The following is a 24,989-nucleotide window of genomic DNA, read 5'->3' on the forward strand; positions in this document are numbered from 1 at the left end:
TGTGGTGCTGAGTGATGCTGAGGTGGTGCTAAGGTGGAGGTGTGCTGGTGCGGAGGTGATGCTCAGGCGACGCTGAGTAATACCGAGCTAGTGCTGAGTGATGCTGAGGTGGTGGTGCTGAGCTGGCGCTGAGTGATATTGAGTTGGTGCTGAGGTGATGCTGCGCTGATGCTAAAGTGGTGCTGTATCGGTGCTGAGGTGGTGCTGCACTGATGCTATGGTTGTCCTGCACTGATGCTGTGGTGGTGCTGACTTGGTGCTGTGCTGGTGCATTGATGCGGAATTGGTGCTGTGTTGTTGTGGAGGTGGTCTGTAAAAAGAGACCTTAAAATCCAGTTAGAGTGGAAGCTCAGTGGGTTATATCAGAAAACCTAACACTCTGAAGCTTCTAACAGTAAGTCCAGAGAGGGTGTTCGAAAGAGTTTATGAATAAAATGTGCAGAAGAGTAAATATAAAGGAAGGGGTGGAATCAAGCTAGAGCGAACAAGCTCAACGTTAAGAAACAAGAGCTTTGCAATCCTTTTTAGTGGTATTAAAAGACATTTGTATTCTGAAGTACAATTATACAGAATTCCCTATAGACATCCTATCGCTTTCAGTAGTATCTGAAAAATAACATATATGATATGTTATTTGCGGACTGTTACTTTTCTGAAGATAGAACACCTCCAGCTATTCATCCAATGAATTGATTCCTCCAAAGGGTCTGAGTGTAATTCTACCCTATGATATTTGGGTGCTCTATTTATGAGTTGCGTAAACCCTATGTTGTCATCTGTAGGGGATGGTTTAGATGGGTATGAGTCAGGTTCAGGTATATCTGGGACATTATTATAATCGGCCCAGGGGTCAGGTGGTGGGATACTGTGGATATCATCATCCCCTTGTGGGTCTACATCCTCATCCCCAATCCCACCCCCAAAGTCATCTTCATCATCTAGTGGTGCAGGTGAAGAAGGAAGCAGGAAGAGTGTGCTGGAGAAAGTGGTGCAGTTGGAAGATTTGGAGGGGGAGAGGAGGGTCTGAAAGGTGAAGTTACTATGTCTTTTTTCTATAAGGGTATCTCAGGTGCCTCTGAGGTGTCCTATTTCTTCTTCTTAGGAGGTATTGTTGTGACATGCTAGTAACAGGGTCAATGTGTAGAGTTTTTTGTTTCGGATCAGAGAGATCTGGTTGAAACAGTTCTTTTGAACTACTGTCTTTTTTTGGCACCGACGACTTTGGTTCCGAGTGGTGCTTTGGTTTAGGGTCTGTAGCTTTAGGAGGGGTCTTGGGATACCCTTGTCTGGGAAAGAGTTCCTTAAAGAATTTGATAACACTAGCACTAATAACTTGTGGTACAAACCTAACTTCGGGCCACTTTGAGTGATAATAGATAAGTACCATGGCAAACCTGCAATCCCGTGGCAAGAAGTTAAAAGGACCAACCTTCCACCATGGAAATTCAGGCCACTTCACAGGAACCAAACAAGAAGGGTTAGCCTTCAACATCTTTTCTCTATTAACAAATTCAGCAAATTCCCTGACTACCCTGTCCACAAACCTGTCCAATGCTGGCCACCAGAAAGCAGTCCTTGTACATCTGTCTCTTCATAGACGACATACGTAGATGACCCTCATGAGCACCGGATAGAATGTGATCCCTAAGAGACTCGGGAGGTATATACACTTCCCTTGCCTAAAGATCAAATCACCTTCAATTTCCAATTCTTCTAAGTTCTTCCAATAGGAAAACAACTCTGCAAATACTTTGCCCTTGGATGTCTACCCTTTTTCAACACACTCCACTACTTTTACTAACAAAGGATCATCTTTGATAACACTTCCGCAGACTGCGTCAGTAATACTTCCAAATCTACCGGACACTATCTCCTCTATGCTAGCTACCACTTCCTCATCACTAGTCTTCTCTCCAACATCTGGATAAACAATCTGCTGCACGTTTATTTTCCCTAGCACATTCTCCACCAGAAAATTGTATTCTTGCAAACTAGGCATTAAAAGTGGTATGCGTACAGTAGCACTCTGGCCTCCACCAGGAAGCAAAATAGCAACAAGAGGTTTGTTGTCCGTCCTCAAAACAAAGCCAGCCACCCCAAAGATAGTTGCGAAAATGTACTACTGCCCACACACATGTAAGTAACTCCCTTTCGATGACAGCATAACGCCTTTCTATTTCATTTAGCGTTTGAGAAGCGAATGCCACATTCCACTCCTCCTTCCCTTCACGTTGAGACAACACACACCCCCAGACTATAAAGACTAGCATCCACTGTAATAATACAATTATTATTGACACAAAATGGTTTCAGTGAAGGAGCGGTCACCATCTCAACCTTGATACTATCAAAGGCACATTGCTGTCTCTCGCTCCACACAAATGCAACATTCTTTCTAGCCAATTCCCTAAGGGGTTCCATCTTAGGAGCAAAATTCCTTATGAACTTGTTATAATATTCGCACAGTCCTGAAAATGAAAACAGTTTTCCCCCTTTAGTACGGAGCAGGAGCTCTCAAAATTGCCTCAACACGAGAATTATTTTTGTAGAACTCCTTCCTTTTACAGTGCATGTCCCAAAACACTCAACAGATTCACAGTACAATTTATATTTGCTCTTCTTGAGAGTCAAACCATGTTCTCTCAACAATCCACACATTTTCCTCAAATGAAAAGAATGTTCAGACACATCACAGGAGAATATAAGGATATCGTCTTCAAAGCATTTTACATTGAAAATGTGACATATTGCTCTTGGAAGACTGATGCCGCAAGGCCAAAAAGCATCATCACAAACTGGAAACAAACCTTGTGGAGTGATAAACACAGTCAAATTGCGGGATTCTTTACTTAGCTCAATTTGGTGAAATGCTGAAAATATAGTAGCACCACCCAACATACATACAACTTCATATACGTTGGAGAAGGAATGACAATTACCTACTATGTTGGTATAGAGAGCTGTAAAATCAATGCATAATCTCAATGATTTGTCAGCCTTAAGACCTAGAACGATGTGAGAAACCCATTCGGATGATTCTACTTCTTCAATGACGTGCCCTTTCAAAATCTCATCCAACACACTTCTTAGTTCATCTCTCACATTAATCGGAACATTCCTCAATGTCTGTTTAACCCCTTCGGTGCTCATGACGGAATGGTTCCGTCATGACCCACGGTTGAGCTGTGCTCATGACGGAACCATTCTGTCATGACCACACCCGCGCAAGATTCCGTCAGCACAGCGGCGGAATCTGCGCAGCATCGAAGGGGTTAAAACAGGCTGTAACCCTTGTTTAAGCCTGATTAAATGGGTATATCCTTTGAGCCTCCCCAAATTGTCATTAAAAAACTTCAGTGACTTCATGCTCAATTTCTGCAGCACCACCACTTTCATAATTTACCAAAATAGGTTCCTTGCTACGAGAACTGATAATTCCAGGTTTCCATTGGTCCCTCCAACCTAACACATCAACTCCTTTATGGCAACAAACAATTTGATAAACGCTGTCCGTCCTTTGAAAGAAATGTCTGAAGCAATATAACCCATACGGTCAATTAAAGACCCATCGAAACTCTAGCCTACCATATCTGAATCACACAAATCCTCTTCAGTTAATGCCCCTTTGAACCTTTCCTGAAAACAGTTCTCAGTGATGATAGACCATGGTGATCTTAATTCTGCCATGAGTTCCAATTCCTTCTCTAATAACCGCACAGTACATTTAGGAAACTTATTGACTTCAATCTTCTCAGCACAGGGATCATCAACAGGCAACTCAATGCCTTTCTCTTTCACTTACATTGTCCTGACTGCGTGCACACCTCACAGACAAAACTTCACATGTACCCCTAAGCAGCAGTTTTTCCTTTAACAAATCCTTTTTCCAATGTGTTTGCACACACAGGCTGTTGTGTATTTCCCGCTATTCCGTAGGACCTGCACGTTTGTTGGACAACATAAACTTTGGGTGAGGTGCCTAGACTGATTCCGGGCCCCACAGAGGATATGATGGCCTAGAGATCAGCTGGCTCACAGTGGTCCCATAAGCCTCCCTAACCTTACCAGGAAGGAAATGGTTTCTGGCAACTACTGGAAAGGACAACCCTGACCTCGCAGTGATCGTGGAAACAGATCAGAACCTTTCGCTCAGTCACTCGTGCTTACTTGTGCTCAAAGAAATATACAGAGGATACACAGTTGGACGTTTTCAATATATTTATTGAACCAACATTATTCACGTATAAAATACATTGCTGTGATAATCAGTAGACATAAGCAGATGAAAGTGATTACAAGCACCAAAAGAGTAAATAGTGGATACAGCTCTACCATGGTGCTAAAACAATGTATATATGGAGGCATATAAATAAGGCAGTAATCAGGTGTTCTCCTACTATGCAAACCCTACTCTGAGTGTACCTAGAGTGTGTATAGGTATGTAGCCAAAAATCCCCCCAAGAGACGATCCAACTCCATTACCTGGCGGGAGAGAACGAATGATCCCTTTGGGGTCACGAACTAGACGAACAAGTTACTTACCTTCGGTAACGATATATCTGTAAGAAACATTAGTTAACTATAGATTCTTTGCCTTAGAATTACCCCCAGGCGTCAGACTGGATCCGGAAAGTTTTTCGCCAGCAGTACCTCTGCGTGTCGGAAAGTGGCGTTGGTTGCTCTGCGTTCGTCGTTGGGTCACCGGGATGACGTCGCTGTAGCTACTTAGCCGCCGCCCTCGCGTGCGGACGTGAGTTCTGCACACGACTTTCTGCGCCAATACGCAGAGCCATGCAAGACACTGACCACTGGTGCACAAAACTAGCGCCATGAAAGGATATCCTTAACCCTAGAAATCAGTTCGCAGAATGGGGAGGATGGGTGCGACGGTAAGGAATCTACAACTAACATGTTTCTTACAGATATATTGTTACTGAAGGTAAGTAACTTGTTCATCTGAAAGAAACTCGTTAGTAATAGATTCCTTACCTTAGAATAGATACCACAGCAATACCAACCCCGGAGTAGGGTCTGCGAACCAAGATCACACCAGAAAGTCCTGGATAACAGAACTGCCAAAGAAGTCATCCCTCTGGATTTGACTGTCAAGACAGTAGTGTTTCGTAAAAGTGTGCAACGAAGCCCACGTAGCAGCCTGACACATGTCATTCAGAGGAACGCCTCGTCCCAGAGCAGTGGTTGCTGCTGTCGCCCTGGTGGAATGCGCGCACAGCCCCACTGGAGGCTCCTTCTTTGCCAAAGAATAGCAGGCTTTGATACACAAAACAACCCATCGGGAGATAGTTTGCTTGTGTACGGCCGACCTTTCTTGGCGGTCATGTACCCAACAAAAAGCTGGTCATCCACCCAGAACTATTTGGTGCGATCCAGATAAAAGGAAAGCGCATGTTTTGGGTCCAGACGGTGGAGCCTCTCTTCCTCTTTCGAAGGATGCGGAGGAGGAAAGAAGGTGGGCAAAGTGATGGTCTGCCAGATGTGAAAGGCAGTGACAACCTTAGGCAGGAAGGATGGATGAGTCCTAAAAACTACCTTGTCCGGATGGACAGACAGGAATGAATATGCTACTTACCAGTATGCATCTGTTCTTGGCATGTAGGGCTGCTGACATTCATATCTGTGCATAGATCGCCGCCTAGTGTTGGGTCCGGATGATTGCACATTGTTGTCCTGGAAGAGTCTTCGAAGTATCACGAGATAGGTGGCTCCTCCCCTGGACTACAGTGCGCATGGGCATCCTCTCCATCCTTAGATTGTTTTTCGCCATTGTGGCAGTGATGGAGTAGATACAGTAAGTGATGACCATGCTATACAGTAATTCTGAGTGCTGCAGCCGCTACAGGCGCCGGGGAGGAGGGAGGGCGATATGAATGTCAGCAGCCCTACATGCCAAGAACAGATGCATACTGGTAAGTAGCATATTCAGTTCGAGGCATGTGGGCTGCTGAATTCATATCTGTGCATAGATTATATAGCAGTCCCTCCATTAGCGGCGGCTGCCCGTGCCAGCTGCAGCAGTCTGAAAAAGAGTTTTGAGAACAGCCTGTCATACAGCTGCCGGCTGTTTGGAGTGTACATCTACACAGTAGTGTTTGGTAAATGTATGTATAGTGGACCATGTGGCTGCTCTACATATTTCCTGTAAAGGAATGTTTCCTAGGAAAGCCATGGACGCCCCTAACTTTCGTGTTGAGTGGGCTCGTGGGGGAATCGTTAATGTGCGTTTAGCTTTTTGATAGCAAATTTGAATACATTTAACGATCCATCTGGCTATCCCTGCTTTGGAAATGGCGTTGCCCTTGTGTTGTGGAGAAAAGGCAACAAAAAGTGGTTTTGTTTTCCTAAAATCCTTTGTTCTGTCTATATAGTACATGAGGGCCCTCTTTATATCTAGTGTATGGAGCATTCTCTCTGCGAAATTTTGTGGATATGGAAAGAAAACAGGCAGTTCAATAGTCTGAGTCATGTGGAACTGCGAGGTCACTTTAGGCATGAATTTGGGGTTGGTACGTAGTACAACTCTGTTTGCGTGAACCTGTATGAATGGCTCTTGAATGGTTAGTGCCTGGAGTTCACTAATTCTTCTTAACGAAGTGATTGCCACTAAGAAAGCTACTTTCCAGGTGAGGAATTGAATCTCCCATGAATGGAGAGGTTCAAAAGGTAGACCCATTAATCTGGTGAGGACCACATTGAGGTTCCACACTGGTGCCGGTGGGTGTCTTGGGGGAATCACTCGTTTGAGTCCCTCTAAGAAGGCTTTGATGGCAGGCACTCTGAATAAAGAGAGGTGCTGCCTGTTTTGAAGATAGGCTGCTATCGCGGTTAAATGTATACGTATGGAGCTGTATGCCAGATTGCATCGGTATAAGTGTAAGAGGTAACAGATGATGTTTTGAATGGATGCATCCAGCGGGTTAATGTCATTGTTGTTGCAGTAAATGACAAACCTTTTCCATTTAGCCGCATAGCAAGCTCTGGTTGTGGGTCTTCTGGCCTCCTTGATGATATCCATACATTCAGGTGGCAGGTTTAGGTAGCCAAACTCTAAGACTTCAGGAGCCAGATTGCCAGGTTCAGCTGTTGCGGATCTGGGTGCTGAATTTCGCCATGGTTCTGCGTTAAAAGTGCGGGTGTGATCCGCAGCCTTTGATGCGGCACCACGGAAAGTTCTAGAAAGGTGGTGTACCATGGTTGGCGTGCCCATGTTGGAGCAACTAGGATGAGTGTCAGTGAGTGTTGTCGCAGATTGCGTGCCACTAGCGGTATTAATGGCGCTGGGGGAAAAGCGTACGCAAATCTGCCTGACCAGTTCATCCATATCGCATTGCCCTGCGACTGTGGGTGCAGGAACCTGGCGGCAAAGTTTCGGCATTTTGCGTTTTCCCTTGTGGCGAATAGGTCTATCCCTAGGTGACCCCACTGTTGGAAGTACGGTTTGAGTACTGATGGATGTAGCTCCCACTGGTGCATTTGGTGGCTGTGTCTGCTGAGCAGATCCGCCATCTGGTTGTCTTTGCCTGGGAGGTGTTCCGCCATGAGGAACATGTTCCTTTGAATGGCCCACTTCCACATGCTCTGAGCCAGATGAGACAACTGTGGAGAGTGTGTTCCTCCCTGCTTCTGTATGTAGTACATGGCAGTCATGTTGTCCGTCCGGATCAACACGACTTTGTTGCATAAGTGTACTTTGAATGCCTGCATGGCTAGGAAGACTGCCATCAGTTCCAGAAGGTTGATGTGCATCTTCTTTTGCTGTGTTGTCCATAGTCCCTGCACTGTGTAATTGAGTACATGAGCTCCCCATCCCTGGAGAGAGGCGTCCGCCGTCAGTATTATTTGCGGAACAGGCTCTTGGAACGGTCGGCCTTTGCAAAGGTTTTGTGGGTTCCACCAATGCAGAGAGTTGTATGCCCGACCGCTCACCAACACTAGGTCTGTTAATTGTCTTTGAGCCTGATTCCATTGACGTGTCAAGCACTCCTGAAGCGGGCGCATATGTAGTCTCGCGTGCGGGACTATGAAAATGCAGGAGGCCATCATGCCTATCAACTGCATGAACACTCGCGCTGGAAGGGAGTGTTGAGGTTTGAACTTTGTGATCAGCAGTTGCATGCTGTTGATCCTCACTAAATTTGGCTGAACTGTGGCTGTCAGAGTGTTTATGGTCGCACCCAGGTACTGGCGTACGTGTGCGGGTTGAAGATGTGATTTTGGGTAATTTAGTGAGAATCCTAGATTGGGAAGAAGGTGAATGGTGAGGGACATGTGGCTGGCACATTGCTGGGCTGACTTTGCCTGAACAAGCCAGTCGTCCAGGTAAGGGAAGACGTGAATGTGCTGTCTCCGTAGATGTGCAGCCACTGTAGCTAGGCACTTGGTAAAGACCCTGGGTGCCGTTGTTACTCCGAAGGGGAGAACTTTGAACTGATAATGGTGATCCTGAATAGTGAACCTGAGATATTTTCTGTGCGATGGGTGTATGGGTATGTGGAAATACGCCTCTTTCAAATCCAGTGTGGCTAGGAAGTCTCCCTGACTGAGTAACGGTAGAACCTGCTGTAGGGTGAGCATATGGAAATGCTCTGACAGAATGTAGTGGTTGAGGGGTCTCAGGTCTAGTATAGGTCTGAGAGATCAGTCCTTTTTTGGGATTAAGAAGTACAGAGAGTACACCCCTGTCCCTTGTTGGTTTACGGGCACGACTTCTATTGCACCTTTTTGTAGCATACTTAGTACTTCCTGCTGCAATAATGCCAAGTGCTCTACGGACATAGGACGGTGCTTTGGCGGTATGTTGGGTGGAGTGGACGTTAATTCTAGACAGTAACCGTACTGGATAATTTCCCTGAGCCACCTGTCTGTGGTGATGGACTTCCAGACTGACAGGAACTGTTGGAGTCTCCCCCCGACAGGTGTTATGTGGTCGGGGGGCAGGGAGAGGGCGTCACTGTTTGTTTTTGGGGGAGGACCTGGTGTTGCCGTACCCACGTCCTCTGCCTTTGGTGCTGGATCCACGAAATCCACCTCTATTGTTTTTATCATAGGTGCTTTGCGTCCCCCCTTTATTGTACTGCTGCTGGGACCCCTGACCTCTACCTGCTCCTCTATTCCCGGGGCGACGAAAGGGGCCACTCCGAAACTGCTGCGACTGCAGAGCCCCCATTGATTTTGCAGTTTCAGTGTCTTTTTTAATTTTTTCGAGGGTAGTGTCAACCTCGGGGCCAAATAAAAAGTCTGGGTTGACCGGTTGATTTAAGATATTGTTCTGAATTTCAGGTTTGAAGCCTGAGATTCTTAACCATGCGTGCCTCCTCAACATTACGCTTGTGTTGATCGCCCTTGCTGCAGTGTCGGCTGCATCCAGTGCGCATTTGATGGACGCATTTGGAAGGAGTTGTCCCTCTCTGATAAGGAGCTCTGCTGCCTCTTTGTATTCATCTGGCAAGTGTTGTAGCAGTGATTCTAGTGTGTCATAGTGTGACCTATCATAACGGGCCAGGAGTGCCTGGGTGTTGGCAATGCGCCAGATGTTTGCAGCTTGCGCTGCTATCCTTTTGCCTGATGTCTCCAGCACTTTGGACTCCTTGTCGGGGGGAGGAGCATCACCCGTTGTTTGCGAATGTGCTCGTTTGCGAGCATTAGCAACAACCATGGAGTCTAATGGTAACTAACCCTTAATGTACATAGGGTCTCCGGGTGCAGGCTTGTATTTTTTTTCGATTCTGGGGTTCAACACCCGTGCCCTGGTTGTTTCTTTAAAAATGTCTTTTGCAGGTTTCAGAACTCCCTTCAACATTGGCAGAGTTTTGACGGTTTTCTCAGAGGAGGCGAACGTGTCCACTAAGAAATCTTCCTCTACAGTGTCAGAATGGAGTTCCACTCCATGATTGGCAGCAGCCCGTTCTATGAGGGCATTAAAGGCAGCAGTGTCCTCTGTGGGAGATGTCTTTATATTATAAAGCTGCGTGTCAGCAGTATCTGGTGCGTTACCCTGGTCGGTGGGGTCATCCCATGCCTGATCTGGGTCTTGCATGTGATCATCAGGATCGATATCCACCGGGTAGGTGGTATCATCCCCTATATAGTCCTCTCCGGAGTCTGCCTCTGAATGCGTAGGAGAAAAAGACGGTGGGTCCTGAAGGAAGGGTTGAAAGGTTTCATGAAGCACTGGTGCGGAACCTGCCGGCAGTTTTTGTTTCAAAGGAATCTTGTATGAATCCAAACCCTTCTCTGGTGTGAATATCCGCTTGCGGAGTATCAGCCTACCAGTGTCGGCGTCGATAAAGTGTGCCTGTGAAGGCTCGATATCGATGTGTCCAGTGGATAGTGTCTGTGTTTGGTGGACACGTGTCCGAATTTCGAACATTTTTGTGCCTTGGGCGGCGGCTATCCAAATGTGATGTGTGCTGGCGCCGAGTGTGCTTTTGCGGCCTTGTGCGTTTCGGGACCCGACGTAGGTTAGAGGGTTGCCCGGTCCCTGATGCGTTGCAACGACGCTGAGACCTGTTGCAAGGTGAACGCAGATGGCGCTTTGGAATCGATAGGCACCTTGGAGGCAGGCGTCGAAGCGGTATCTGATTTATTCCCAGTCTTTGGCTCGTCGATCCGAAGGTGGGTATCGACGCTCCTTGGAGCTGATGATTTGGCAGGCGCCGCACCCTTTGATGTCGACGCAGACGGATCGACCACCTTGACCTTGGTGGGTTGGGCCGTAATCTTCGGTGCCATAGGCCGAGGCGCCTTGTGGGGACCGAGGGCCTTCTTCTTTGGCTCGGCGCCGGAACCCGTCGCGGTGAGCTCGGCACCGAAATCTCTTTTGGTGTGTTCGGTGCCGATGACCTGTGCCGGCGTCGAAGGAGTGGAGGGCTTCGAGGCCTTCGATCCGATCGCAACCAGTCTCACTTTCGGTTTCGATGTAACCGGTGCGACGGACGGTTTCGGTTTCACTGAAGGAAATCCAGTCGTCTTCGATATTAATGGCTCCTGTGAAATGTTCGAGGCGGGGCCGAAGAACTGTGTGACTGATCTTGGGTAAGGCCCGCAGGCGATCCCTCGACCTGAGCCTTATGACGACTTTGTCTCTCGGCCTCCGTATCGACGGGTTGGCCTAGCTCTTCGCTGAAGCTATCTTCCTCGGCCCCAAGGGCCTCATTGTAGTCTCCTACCTCGTCGACGACGTCTTCGTCCTCGAAGATCACCTCATCATCGTCTTCCGATCGGGATTCATGTTCGGAAGCGTGGCTGGAGTCTATGTCTTCTACGCTCTCGGCTTCCTCAACCTCAGTGCTGAAGATGTTGACCGGGGCAGGCGCCGATTGCAGTGAGTCCAATCGCGCTGCCCGTCGATTCCGCAAACTCTTCTTCGAGCGGAACCGGGCGCAGGCCATACATTTCGACTCATCATGATCCGGTGAGAGACATTTGTTGCACACCGGATGGACATCGACATGTGGGTATTTCGCATGGCATAAAGGACATCTCTTGAAAGGAGTCCTCGATTCCATCGTCGAGCGGTGATCGATGTTCGGACCGAAGCGGATCCGAAAAGCGTGAAGAAAGTACTAAAACACAAAATAAACTTGTCGATACCGAACGCGAACAATACCGACGAGATCTAAAGGCCTTTTGGCCTTAAACTAAAGTTTCCGAACTTGAGCTAAGATAAGCACATCCGAACCCAATGGCGGAAAAAAACAATCTAAGGATGGAGAGGATGCCCATGCGCACTGTAGTCCAGGGCAGGAGCCACCTATCTCGTGATACTTCGAAGACTCTTCCAGGACAATAATGTGCAATCATCCGGACCCAACACTATGCACAGATATGAATTCAGCAGCCCACATGCCTCGAACAAGAGGCTTAGATGAGAGAGCCTAGAGCTCGCTCACTCTTCGGGCAGATGTGATGGCAACCAGGAACGCAGTTTTAAGAGTTAAAAGACTCAAAGGACAGTTATGAAGTGGCTCAAAAGGAGCGCACATTAAATAAGATAAAACTAGAATCAAGTACCACTGAGGAATAACGAAAGGAATAGGAGGAAAGAGAGGAGTTATGCCTTTCAAGAAACGATTGACAACCGGGAACTTGAAAAGAGAATGCTGATCTGGAAGACAAAGGAAGGCAGAAATGACCTAGAGATCACCCTTGATAGTGCCCAGAGCAGAGCCCTGCTGGGCCAAAAAAAGGAGGAACAAGAGAACCTCAGAAAGAGGGATCCACAGCCTTTGCTGTGCACCATGCCACAAATGTGTTCCACCGACAGGCGTATACCGTCATAGTGGAGGGGCACCTGGCTGCCAAGATAACATCGCAGACTTCGGAAGGCAGGTCAAACAACGTCAACTGCCGCTGCTCAATCTCCACGCAAGGAGGTGGAGGCTGGACAGGTTCGGGTGGAGGACCGTCCCCTGCTGCTGCAACAGAGGATCCTCCCGAACAGGCAGACGGATCGGAGGATCGATGGCCATGTTGAGCAGCTTTGGATACCAGACTCTTCGTGCCCAATCCAGAGCCACAAGAATGACTTGGGCCCGGTCGCGCCTGATCTTCTTCAGCACTCTGGGCAGAAGTGGTATAGGCGGAACAGCGTACAACAGACAGTAACTCCATTCATGACGAAAAGCGTCGCCAAGCGATTGCCGCCTTGGAAATTCCAAGGCGCAGAATTGCGGACATTGCGCGTTCTCTTCGGTGGCGAATAGATCTAACCCATTGTTAAAAGAGACCTTGCACCACCTCCGAGTGAAGATGCCATTTGTGATCCATCATGCACCTGCGGCTGAGTTTGTCAGCCCTGGCGTTCAGTGAACCTGCCAGGTGTTGAACTACCAGAGATATGCCCTGATGTTCCAGCCATGTCCAGAGTCAGAGGGCCTCCTGACGTAGGGTTCACGACCCCATTCCGCGGTGTTTGTTGCAGTACCACATGGCGGTGGTGTTGTCCGTGAACACCGGCACTACTCTTCCCCGGACAGAGGGAAGGAATGCTTTGAGTGCAAGACGAATCGCCCGCAGCTCCAGAAGGTTGATGTGGAACCCGGACTCCGCCGGAGACCAGGGGCCTCTGATCTCCTCCTTCCCCTCCCCCCCATGTGGCCGCCCCACCCCCGAAGGGATGCGTCCGTCACCACTGTGTGTTCTGGATGGGGAGGGGAGAGGGATCTTCCATTGACCCAATCCTGATTGGTGAGCCACCACTGCAATTGCCGTGCAGTGCCCTCTGATATCTGGACGAAATCGGACAGATTCCACTGATGCTGCGCCCACTGGAACTTCAGGTCCCACTGTAGAGCCCACATATGACACCTGGCATAATCGACCAGCAGGATGCAGGAGGCCATGAGGCCCAGCAGCCTCAGAGTCATTTTGACTGAACCCCGGGATAGAGGTTGAAAGATCGGAATCATAGCCTGAATATCCCGGACTCGCTGTTTGGGAGGATAGACCCGAAACCACATTGTGTCCAGAACTGCTCCGATAAAGAGGAGCTTCTGAGAGGGAATCAGGTGTGACTTTGGCACATTGAGAACCCCAGAAAATGAAGGCGGTCGGCTGTAGTCTGGAGGTGGGAGACGACTTCCTGGGGCAAGCCCGCCTTCAATAGCCAGTTGTCGAGATAGGGGAAGGCTGAAACCCCTGACCTGCGCAGATGAGCTTCAACCACTGCCATTACTTTCCTGAACACCCGAGATTGCGCTGGTAAGGCCAAAGGGGAGCACGGTAAATTGAAATTGCTCGTGGCCTACCGGGAACCGCAGGTAACGCTGGTGGGCAGGCAGGACGGGGTTGTGAAAATAACCATCCTGCAAGTCCAACGCCACCATCAGTCTTCCGGGTCGAGGGCAGACAAGACATGAGCAAGCGTCAACATCTTGAACTTCTCTTTCCAGAGGAAGCGGTTGACGTTCCTGAGATCCAAGATAGGACGCAGGCCCTTCCTTTTCCTTCTTCGGGACCAGAAAGTAGTGGTAATAACCACCACAAGCTACTTCTGGGACAGGAACACGCTTGATGGCTCCCTTGGACAAGAGAGCTGCAAATTCCTGCTGGAGAAGGGCCAGATGATCCTCCAACATGCAGTGGTATTGCGGTGGCATGGCTGGTGGGCAGGCAGGACGGGGTTGTGAAAATAACCATCTTGCAAGTCCAACGCCACCATCAGTCTTCCGGGTCGAAGGCAGACAAGACATGAGCAAGCGTCAACATCTTGAACTTCTCTTTCCAGAGGAAGCGGTTGACGTTCCTGAGATCCAAGATAGGACGCAGGCCCTTCCTTGTCCTTCTTCGGGACCAGAAAGTAGTGGTAATAACCACCACAAGCTACTTCTGGGACAGGAACACGCTCGATGGCTCCCTTGGACAAGAGAGCCGCAAATTCCTGCTGGAGAAGGGCCAGATGATCCTCCAACATGCGGTGGTATTGCGGTGGCATTGCTGGAGGGGTAGCCTCGAAGGGGAGGGAGTAGCCCCTTCAGACTATCTGCAAAACCTACCTGTCCAACGTGATGTTGTGCCAGTGGGGGAGCTGATGGCGAATCCTGCCGCCCATCGACGTTTGATGGGCCTGAAATGTCAGACTAGAAAGGTTTGGAGGCTGCTGGAGAGGGGGGGTTTTGGTGGACTGGCCCGCCCGCTGGCTGGCCCCTGGAACCACGACGGTTGTTCCCATGTCCCCGGCCGCACGAAGGTTGGCTAACTTGCTGCGGCCTGTGGTTCTGAGCGGGACATAGTGGGGCAATCATCCTGTCCATAGGAGCCCCCGTGTTGGGCCTGGACCACGTGCCCAAAAGGACGTCGGTGAGGGCCTCATTAAACAACAGCAGGGGCTCCGAAGAGCTTGCAGCCGGTTGAAGCACCTCTGTCAGGCGGTTAGCCCTGACCACCACCATAGGAAGCTTAGGTTGAGAGCCTTGGCCGCCCTACGCAACACCACTGCGTATGACGCTCCCTCCTACGTAGCCACGGTAGGAGGAGACAGCATGCCAAGGTCAGGGGAGGTGTCAAGAACACTGGCATCCCCCAGTTCCTCGTTCCAGTCCTGGTCGGAACCTAGCTGATCAGTTAAAGGGTCACCTGACCCCTCCCAGTCTTCATCCTCAGGTTGATAATCTGGCCGAAATGGGACCCCAGGAGTGAACAGGGGCACAAAAACCCCACGCAACGCCGGCCCAACTCCGGGTCCACATCGGGATTGAGGTCGACGTCGGCCAGGGACAGGACCGGCGTCGGTTGCGGTGCCGGAGGAATTGGCGCAGGTGAATGTGTAATGAGGTCAACCAGCGGCGATCCAGACCTGGATCCAAGGGGGGCCTGCGGCGCCGTGGCCGGAACCGGTGGCAGAGAAAGCCTAGGCCCTCCAACCGAGTCCACGGGTCCCAAAGGCACAGTTGGGCGGGAGTCGCTTCAGGTCCCGAGAAGGGAGGGAAGCCGGGAGTCTACTCTGTGGGCTTCGCACGCGGAGCTGCGGGAGGGGTACCGCCCGCTTCCCTCGTAGCGTCAGCTGACCGACAGGGGGAGAAGTCAAAGAGCGACGATGCTTCTTCGACTTCTTTTTGTGCTTCGACTTACCTGACCCCGTGTGCGAAGACTACGATGACTTAGACAACCGGTGATGGCTCCGCGACCGGTCCCTCGACCTCCCTCATGACCGGGACCTCGAACAGCGCGGAGTCGCTCGACGACGCTCAAGCAGCTTTCGGGACCGCTCGCGCAAAGCCTTCAGTGCTGTCGACCGGCAGTCGGAGCACAACTTGGGGTAGTGGTCGCGCTCCAGGCAAAAGAGGCACACGCAGTGTGGATCCGTAACAGACATCAGTCAGGGACAGGAGTCCCAGGCCTTGAAACCGGCATCCCTCGCGTACCAGGAGTCGTAGTCTCAAAAAGGACGTCGACTAAAGTCGAAACAAAGTCGGTCAAAAAGTGACTGGAGGTACCGCTCTCTCCGGATCTGTGCTGGCTGGCGCGGAAAAAGAAAGGACTGATGTCAGCGGGCGAGGGCGGCGGCTAAGTAGCTACCACAACGTCATCCCGGAGACATTACACCAACGGCGAACCTGGAGCCGACCGACGCTACCTGCCGTCGCACAGAGGTACTGCCGACGAAAAACTTTCCGGATCCAGTCTGACGCCTGGGGGTAATTCTAAGGAAAGGAATCTATAACTAACATGTTTCTTTCAGATACCCCTCAAAGAGATGTCAGACCGCTGCATGGTGAAGTCTCAGCATGCAGGGACCCTCTATGTCAGCTGAAGTGCCTCCTCTGCTAATCTATTGGGCTACTCTATAGTTATAATAGAAAGACGTAATGAGATGTGCATATAGATTGGTGATGTTAAGGATATGTAGCTAGGCCCGTCGCCCGTGGATGAAGATTATACAACATTTGTACATAGTGCGTAGAAGGGCCTTGTACATGTTGTGTAAACAAAGTAGTTTCAGAGAAACTAATCCAACATTGTCAAGCAACCAAATATGTGCAAAAGGTCACTGTAGAAATGTAATTGTGAAAAATAGATCAATGTAAGAAATGAGCCGCTTCGTTACATGGGCCTAACCCGGGCACATAATAGGGCAAAATGTCCTATTTTTCCTCACTTGTCGATTTCTCTTCCAAATGCAGGACAGTGCAAAGATGAATCCACATGACTAACTGCCACACCTGTAACACATGATCATTTCATCAGTCCTCTTCCCTGCTTGGGCATACCTTTTTCATTCTTTACCCCAACATCTTGAACAGTTTTCATCCATTTTTATCACTTCTCAAATGTTTTAGTACCTGCAATCGCATTTTGTAGATCTCAATTGCCCAACATCATTAGTTGTTCTGTTTTTTTTTTACTTCTCACATTTACAATTATCTAATCCCTAATCATCTCATCACAAAAGGCCCCAAAGTTAAAGTGCTCTAAGAGCCGTCAAGAAGTCATCAAAAAATTCTGCTTCCCGCTGGACACGAGTATAGAACTTGTATCTATTAAGGGCAATGCTAGTGGTAGGTTAAAACCTATGTTCCATACATACAAGAGCTTCTTTAAAACTGCTTGAAGAACAGGTAAAGTTCTAAAAACAGCTTGCCCTTCAGATCCTAAATAATGTTTTAAAAGGTTTTTCTTTCTTTCACTTCCTATTCTGTCCCCATCAATGGCCTTTGTGTATTTTGAAAACTCCTCTTTCCACCTAGACAGGAGGTTCAAATTGCATAATTTCCCTTTATTAATATATTTTATACAACAATGAAAAAACAGAAAATGACCAGATGGGAATAAACCCAGCTTAATAGGACATAAATAAAGCAATAATAACCCACATAAAATAAGGAGGATTTGTTCTATTTTTTTTTTTTTACACTGAATTATCTGTGTGCATCAGTGTCTAGAGATGCACTTGCGTAGAAATATCACTGGAATGATGTACAGCAGTCAGACATAGGTTCATTCTGGAGGGAAGTCTTGCTGCTATCTTCCATTGAGAATTCATAAGACAAGGGACTAACAATATGTTATTAGTGCAATTGCATTTGCATGACTCAATCTTTTATTTGTGTCTCTCATGACCTGTGTTGGTACTGACCAAATATATTGTCCTGCTGATTTATTTGCTCCTCTAGCTGAAATGATTTTAATAAGTTCATATTGAAGTCCCTAGTGTGAGAAAGTGCCATCTTTCTTGCATGGTATGCCCCCCACTTTTTGCTGAATTGCTGAATGTACTTTGACTGAGTGTGTCCTGGACTCCTGCCAATCAGGTGCCCAGGGCCTATGTTCCTTCCCTAAAAACCTCAAACCCAAATTGGCAAACCCTGGCCACATGTCAGCCCCTGGTAAATGGTACCCAGGGCCTTGTGACCAGGGAAGGCCTCTAAGGGCTGCAGCACTCATTGTGCCACCCTTAGAGGCCCTGTACCCTAACACACACACACTGCCCTTGCAGGCTGAGTGTCTGGGTACAAGACAAAACAAAGAGTCGACATGGCACACATCCCTGTGTGCCATGCCCACCACCTACACTGCCCTGGCATACATCAGCCACCCCTCTAGCCGTGTGCCCTATGCCAGTTGTGTGGGCACAGGAGCATGAGCCCTGTGCCCCTACAGTACCCAGGTCCATTCCTGGGCACTGTAAGTGCAGTGCCGCCATAAAAGAGTTTATGGTGCGGGGAGGTCGTCATCACAAACTCCAAAGCACCATGATGGCTGCACTGAAGACTGGGAAGTTTGGTATCAAACTTCTCAGCACATTAAACCCGCACTGATGCCAGTGTGGGATTTAATGCACCAAGCACCCCAGAGGGCATCTTAGAGATGCCCCCTGAAACCTAACCTACAATCCACGTCTGGTCGGCTGCCTAGGCTGCCACACAGCAGCCATGTTGCTGGACCCCTGGGTAGGAGAGCCCCCACTCTCGTGGGCCTGCAAAAATGCACATCTTGAGCGAGGTGCTAGGTCTCCTCCCCCAGGATGGACAGGGGGAAACTTCAAAGGCATGCCGCCTCTGTGAGCTTCCCCAGGCCACTTGCTACCCCCACTCTGGCGGGAAGCCTGGCCGGTAACCCCAAATAAGGGCAGGGGATGTGCCAGCCTGCCAACCCCACCCCTCAGGGGGGGGGAGGCGAGGTGAAGCACATCTCCGGGCGCTCGCCATCTTGAAGATGGGAGGCTCAGCCCAATCAGGACTAGGCTACTGCCCCCTCCCACAGGAGAGTGGCAGGATAGGGGGTGTACCCACCACAGAGCAGGGACCCATTGGTTCCTGCCCTTTACCTACCTGTAACGCCCCTAAATCTAGTATTAAGGGGCACCCTGAACCTTCCTTCCTTAGATTCCAGATTCCAAAAAACTAAGAAGAGCAAGAACAAAGAAGACCTGCCGTGCAGCTGCTAAGAAGAGGAAGACACCAACTGCTTTGGCCCCAGCCCTACCGGCCTGTCGACCCTCGAACCTGCTCCATCCCGGCACCTCTTGTGGCCAGCAACCTCACAAACTCTGGAGGACCTGGCTATCTTTTGGCTCTAAGCACCTGGGACTCCCATGAGCAGAGGCTCTGCTCAAAACCAGCTTCTAACCCCTGACATCAGCCCGGAACCGCGAACCCTGCACACTCTGCACCCGCTAAGCCTGGCCTGTGCCGGAGTGAACAAAGACCCTGAGGACGTCCCCCCGGCGACTGTGACCTCAAATCCGGCACCCAAGGACTCACCTCGACGCTCCTGACGACGCCTGCAGCCTCAGAACCAGGTACCCCCCCAACCGCGATCAACAGAGGGTAAGATTTCCCGACACCAAAAGGCACACTGCACCCGGCACCCTGCGGCCCCTGTGCCCAAATCCTGGGTACCTACCTATCCTCCAACTACCCAACTTACCTCTCGAAATGGTGGTGGCACTGAAGAATCTTCGTCCCCGAGCTTGCAGCCTTTGTTCAACCAGGAGCTTTCCCATTGAAACCCATTGAGCGCCCGTAGGCTCAAAAGCACCCTGCAACCCAGCCGCCCGAGTGGCCCTGGCAGTGTAACCTCTACACCTATCTACTTCTCCATTTGCCCTGAGCAAGTGACCAGGAGCCCAGGTCCCACAGCCACGTGGCCTGCTAGTCAGCAGCCACCAACCAAGGCCCCCCTGCCTCTCATAGGATAACATTGGGCCCAACTCACTCTGCACCCAGCTGCCCCTGTGCCGCTGAGGGTGTAACAACTGTACCTACTTAACCCTGGGAGACCCCTGAGTCTGTGCCCAGAACCTTAACTCTGCCAGTCGAGTACTTACCCAAAAGCCGATAACCCAATTTTCCTCCACAGGGTAACATTGACTGGTTTCTTCTGAAATTTCTTCTAAGTGTGGAGTTTCTAAAACTTAAAATATTCACCATAAATCAACCGAGTAACAAAAACTAAAATACTCACCTGCTATTAGGAGAGATCCCAGTGCTGGATGTTGGTGCCTAGCACTGACCCTGAAATAAATTCACAACCGTACTTACCAGTAACCCAATTTTCTTCCATAGGAAATCATTGACTGTTTTTATGTGAAATTTCTTCTGTCGATTTTTGCAAACTTCAAATATTCTTTAAAAATCGTACCAACTGTGAAAACGTAATTACTTACCTGTTTTAGATAGAGGTCCCAGTACTGAGTCTAGGAGCCCAGTACTGGATTACAAAAGTAACAAGAACCTACTTTACCTGCAACTTGAATTTTCTCCCTTAGGAAATCATTGACTGTTTTACTATGAAATTTCTTCTGTCAATTTTTTTAAATAGCAAAATATTGCCTAAAAATCACAACAGTAACTAAGTCGACTTTTATCACTTGTTTCTAAGAACTGTCCCAGGACTGAATCTATGATCCAGTCCTGGAGTTACAAAAGTAATCCTGAAAGTAATCTATTACAAATAACTTAAAACTTCCATTGACCTCAATCCATTATTGTGTTTGAAATTGTGTTGCCTATTGCAAAAACCTGTAATCAGTATTTACACAAGTAAATTGCACATAGCAAAAGTATTTATCTAAAGCATCTCATTCTACGAAAGTATATTTTAATACCTATTGTTGGTTCTAAAATAAAACAAGCCTATATTTTGTATATAAACCATTGGCCTAGAGTTCAGTTATTGAGTGTGTGAGACCATTTGCTGACTCAGTGTGTACAACAAATGCTTTACACTGTCCTCTGATACTGCCTTACTGATCGACCAAGCTACCACTTTAGAGAGTAAGGTTATATCTAACTTTAGCCTCTGCCAAACCTCTGGGGACTGTGGACACTGTACACACTGTACCTATTTGGGAACAGTATATACAGAGCCACTTTCTCACACCTAGTTATTAGAATATCTGGAAACAAACCTACTTGGGAGTTTTCAATAATTATTTTCAGGAGCTTACATACCATTGATGATTTTGTTCTTAAACTCTGTGGCACATAGAGATTAACCAGAAAAAAAGGATTTTTTTGCATCTTTATGCCACTTTCTAAGTGTTATTATTAAGATGTTTTAATCTTCTGTATCAATCGGTTCTATTTCTGACTGTAGAGCAATTGCTACAAATGTGGCTAAACCTTCATTTGGTGTCCGGCTTTGTTAAATTTCCTATCCGTGGAGAAAAGGCCTACGTAGCTGTTTATTGGGAACGGCTGTAATGCCCATGTCTTGTGTAAGCATTATATGATTATTTTTCAGGAGTACTGTAAGATTTTTATCTCGACTTTTGGTTAATGCACCAATAATATTCCAAGAGCACATTGTTAATAGTCCTATTTCGTTAGCGATCTGAGATTCTTCTAATTTGTGACCATGTGATAGATATCATGACCGATTCTTGCCATGCTGGGCATCAGTTAGCCAATCTTTTTTAGCTTCATCTTTCCCATTTTATCTAGTGTTACCTTGTTTTTTTGATGCAGTGATGACATGCTGGATGCATTTCCTACCGGTTCTCTCACAATTGAGTATGGTTGTCTGTTTCCATAATTATTTATTATTGATACCGAATTTACTGAAGCAAATGGTGCTGGAAAGGCAGATAAAGGGGCCAATGCGACTTGGATACCCAGGACTGTAGGCAGTCATTTTCTTGAAGTACCATTTTAGCTGTAGGTTTACGTGCCCACGTAACGATGGTTGGTTCTTGGGTCTTCTTATCTGGCAGTTCCATCAATAGTCAGTAAAGTCTATATCAGCTGAGGTAATTTCTGCTAGGGAGGGCATTGCCTGAAGAAATTTAAGAATGTTGCCACTATTCAGAACATCATGCCTTCCTCTTGGACTGGTATTTATGCGTGAACATTATTTTAATGGTGAATTGCCATTACATGTTGAACTGGTTTTCCTATGATCATCCATATCATCCGTTTTTGGCGACAGAATTATCCACAAATATTTTCTATTTTGGGTTGTTTCGATTTGAACAGCCCTCGTCTCCTTTTATTTCCTGGGAAGATCTACATATTTTCGTTGGGCGGTTTTGTGCCTATCTTGTGCGTAGGATTTGCTGCTCCATGGAGATTCTATCAGTGCAGTCATTGCCTCAGGAATTGTGACACGTTTGTTTACCCTTGGAGCGCATGTACAGTCAGTCTACTGTGGCTGACGCTGCATATTTTTGTGGAATATAGATCAAATTATTTAATTTGCCCATTTTCTGGTCAATACCAGAAACTGAGGCTGCATTACGTTTAATAGATCAATTTGAACATGCATTTTTTCTGATCGATAAGACAGGGCGTCCAGCCAGGTGGGCCTGTGCAGGTAAGAGCAGTGGGGCAGGGTTAATTTGACATTCGACGAATGGTTTTTCTTTTTTTTTAAATCCAAGTTTCCCTTGTTGAATCTCCTTTCACTCTGCCCCATCATTCTTACCAGCGCGGGCAGCACCTGCGTCCAGCGTTAGCTGCGATGTCCTACACAAAATGCCCCATACAGAAGCTATATTTTCCACTTCCGATGCATCCTTTTGTGAGGTTGAGCTCATTGCGCTTTCTCTTTGCTCCTTTGGATTTTTTTAAAAATAGATGGAGCGTCCCATACAGGTTTTGGAATCACATGGTATGGTTCTGTTGGTTCAGGACCTTCGTAAGGTGTTGGTTTCAACACAGCTGGGTTTATTCCTCTACTTACTTCTACTTTAACTTCAATTGGAAGTGGTTTTCCATTCGTTAGAAGCCGTGTCGACAAATCACCATGTACTTGTTTCTGTTCTTGATGCTGCTGATTTGGTGATATTGGAATTAGCGACAAGAATTCGAGATCACTAATTGGGCCCCACACAGCCTCTTTACTGTACCCCAGATCCGATTTTGGACTTCGCTCAAATCTGTCTTCAGGAGAGACCGGTTTAGTTCTAGAAATCTGTGGTGAACAATTAGTATTTTTTATTGGTAATGTAGGTTCTGCAAGGATATTCGAGCCGCAAGGCATAGAAAAAAGAATATTACTCGGGCCTTTTAAAAAGTCAAATCTTTGGGGAATTTCTGAGATCTTTCAAACATGAGGGGTACCGGAGAAAGTAATGAATGATTATCTCTTAGTGATTTTGCTTTTATACTTATTGCTCATTGTGAAAGTTGAAGTCTTTTCTTCCTTTTTGCTACAATATGTGGGAGCCTTTTCCGTCTCGACCTCATGACATGGTCTCACTTTTCTAGTTATTAAGTTGATCACCCTTCTTCCACTCCTCAACTTCTGCTCTACTGTACTTGTGGGCGTGGTATTGCTTTTCAGCACTTTGCATGTCCGGTTGCCACCGATGACTTTGTTCAAGCGTGTTTCCGATTTACTCCCTAGCACAAGTATCCAATTTATTTAGTGCTGCTAGATAGGTGACAGATTTCTCCGGGAGGAATTTGGTATTGGAAAGGCTGCTGTGGTGCTGCTTTCTCCTAAAGAGGAATTTAGGAGGACACGAGCACCCCTGCAGCCTTACTATGTCCCCTGCTTGTGTCTATCGCTACCCTGCCCAAGGGCTACTGGATGACTGCTGCATGGGCACCTACGGCGGGATCTGCAGCAGTGTGGCAGTAAGAGTCCAAAGAGAGGTGGTGGTTAGGGTCTCTCACTCCTAGGTCATAGACTCTTGTGGTCTCTTGTGACCCGTGGAGTTGGAAACTGTTGGGAGTTTGGGTAGCCCTTAGGAGGGCTGCCGAGAAGATGGACTGCTGCCTGGCTGCCTTCAGGTGACATCTGCCGCAAAGCTGGCTGAAGGTGAAGTCCCCCACAACATATGGGCAAATCATGTTCTTCTATGTCCCCATACTAAGAGAGCCTGCCTGGTTTACGGCTCTTGGTGAGCTGCGGGTGGTTTGGGGGCAGAGGCAACAATCTGGGCAATTTTCTCACTGTACTGCACCCGGGTTCAGTTTGTTAGGGTTCGGCCCCCAACCCCGCTCACACGCCAACCTCTCGGCTTCTCCCCTGCTCGTCGCCCAGTACACATCCGGGATTCAGACCTGGGTCCAGGTGCAGTGAGCGCTGAAGGCAGACAGTGTAAAGAAGTGCAGTCCCTCCGCCTGCACCCAGCACCAGCACCACCACTAGCTCAGTCCGCTTGCTTCACAGGTTCTGCCAGGCTCTACCAATCACATCCAACAAACGAAAACTATTTTAGAGACAATATCTTGATTAGATCTGTGGTGTTTAGAGCTGTGCATCTGGTTCGTCCAATAAGTGTTTTTTTTTTTTCTTCAGAATTAATAGCTAATTCTTCTGGAGTTAAACTTTCTGGTCATTCCCTTATTCAACAGAACATCGGGATAATAACTGTTAAAGCTTATTTAGTAGCCATGAATGACCACAAGCACAGATCAGACAGAAAAAGTATCTTCTTTATTACTTTTGGAAAATTTAAGGCCAGAATGTGTACAATCATCTTCCTCAATATATAGCTGAGAAAGACTTGGAGTTTCAGATTGCAGTCAAACAACTTCAGAATTTCTCTGAGGGTGGGGAAATTTGGTGGTGTTAAGACACAAATCTTTCGCAAGGGTAGCGGGACTATACAGACATGCGGAAGCTCTAGCCAATGCACTTAATGTAATATTGACGGATTCAAAATACTCACGTCACTAAATAGCTACAGGTAACCTCAAATAACCTAACCGTTTTAAGAACTTAATCGGTTTCCTTGTGTTAAATATGCACGAAAGATGGCAATAGGTGAAAAAATTATGTATTTTAAAACAAATAACTCTGCACAAACTAGTCTATACTATTACACTGCAGCAGAATCACAGGTGCAAACACTGAATAGATAGATCACCCAGATGAAACTTGAATCAGAGAACAGGAAAAATAGCAAAAGTAAATATTTCTCACCATGTCGGGAGACTCTTGAATCTGTACAGCTTGTCGAAGAGGATTGTTCGTACATAACAGTTGCTCCTTTAAAGTCTCCGCTTCCTTCTGAGCCACCTCTGCCCTCTGAAGAGAATAAAGAGATTGGAAACGATCAAATTGCCTCAATTTAACAA

General features: G+C 47.7%; 1 protein-coding gene across 3 annotated transcripts in view; it reads right to left on the minus strand.

Moving 5' to 3' along the window:
* Window positions 1-24,989, minus strand: part of CUX1 (cut like homeobox 1) — a 1,097,219-nt gene that overhangs the window by 637,832 nt on the left and 434,398 nt on the right. For all 3 annotated transcript variants that reach the window (XM_085649842.1, XM_085649843.1, XM_085649841.1), the window contains exon 10: window positions 24,835-24,939. In XM_085649842.1, coding sequence (XP_085505968.1) covers window positions 24,835-24,939 — 105 coding nt within the window. The remainder of the gene's footprint in view (window positions 1-24,834; window positions 24,940-24,989) is intronic.

The sequence above is a fragment of the Triturus cristatus genome, chromosome 3_2 (assembly GCF_964204655.1).
Source record: "Triturus cristatus chromosome 3_2, aTriCri1.1, whole genome shotgun sequence".
In the NCBI taxonomy this organism is placed as follows: Eukaryota; Metazoa; Chordata; class Amphibia; order Caudata; family Salamandridae; genus Triturus; species Triturus cristatus.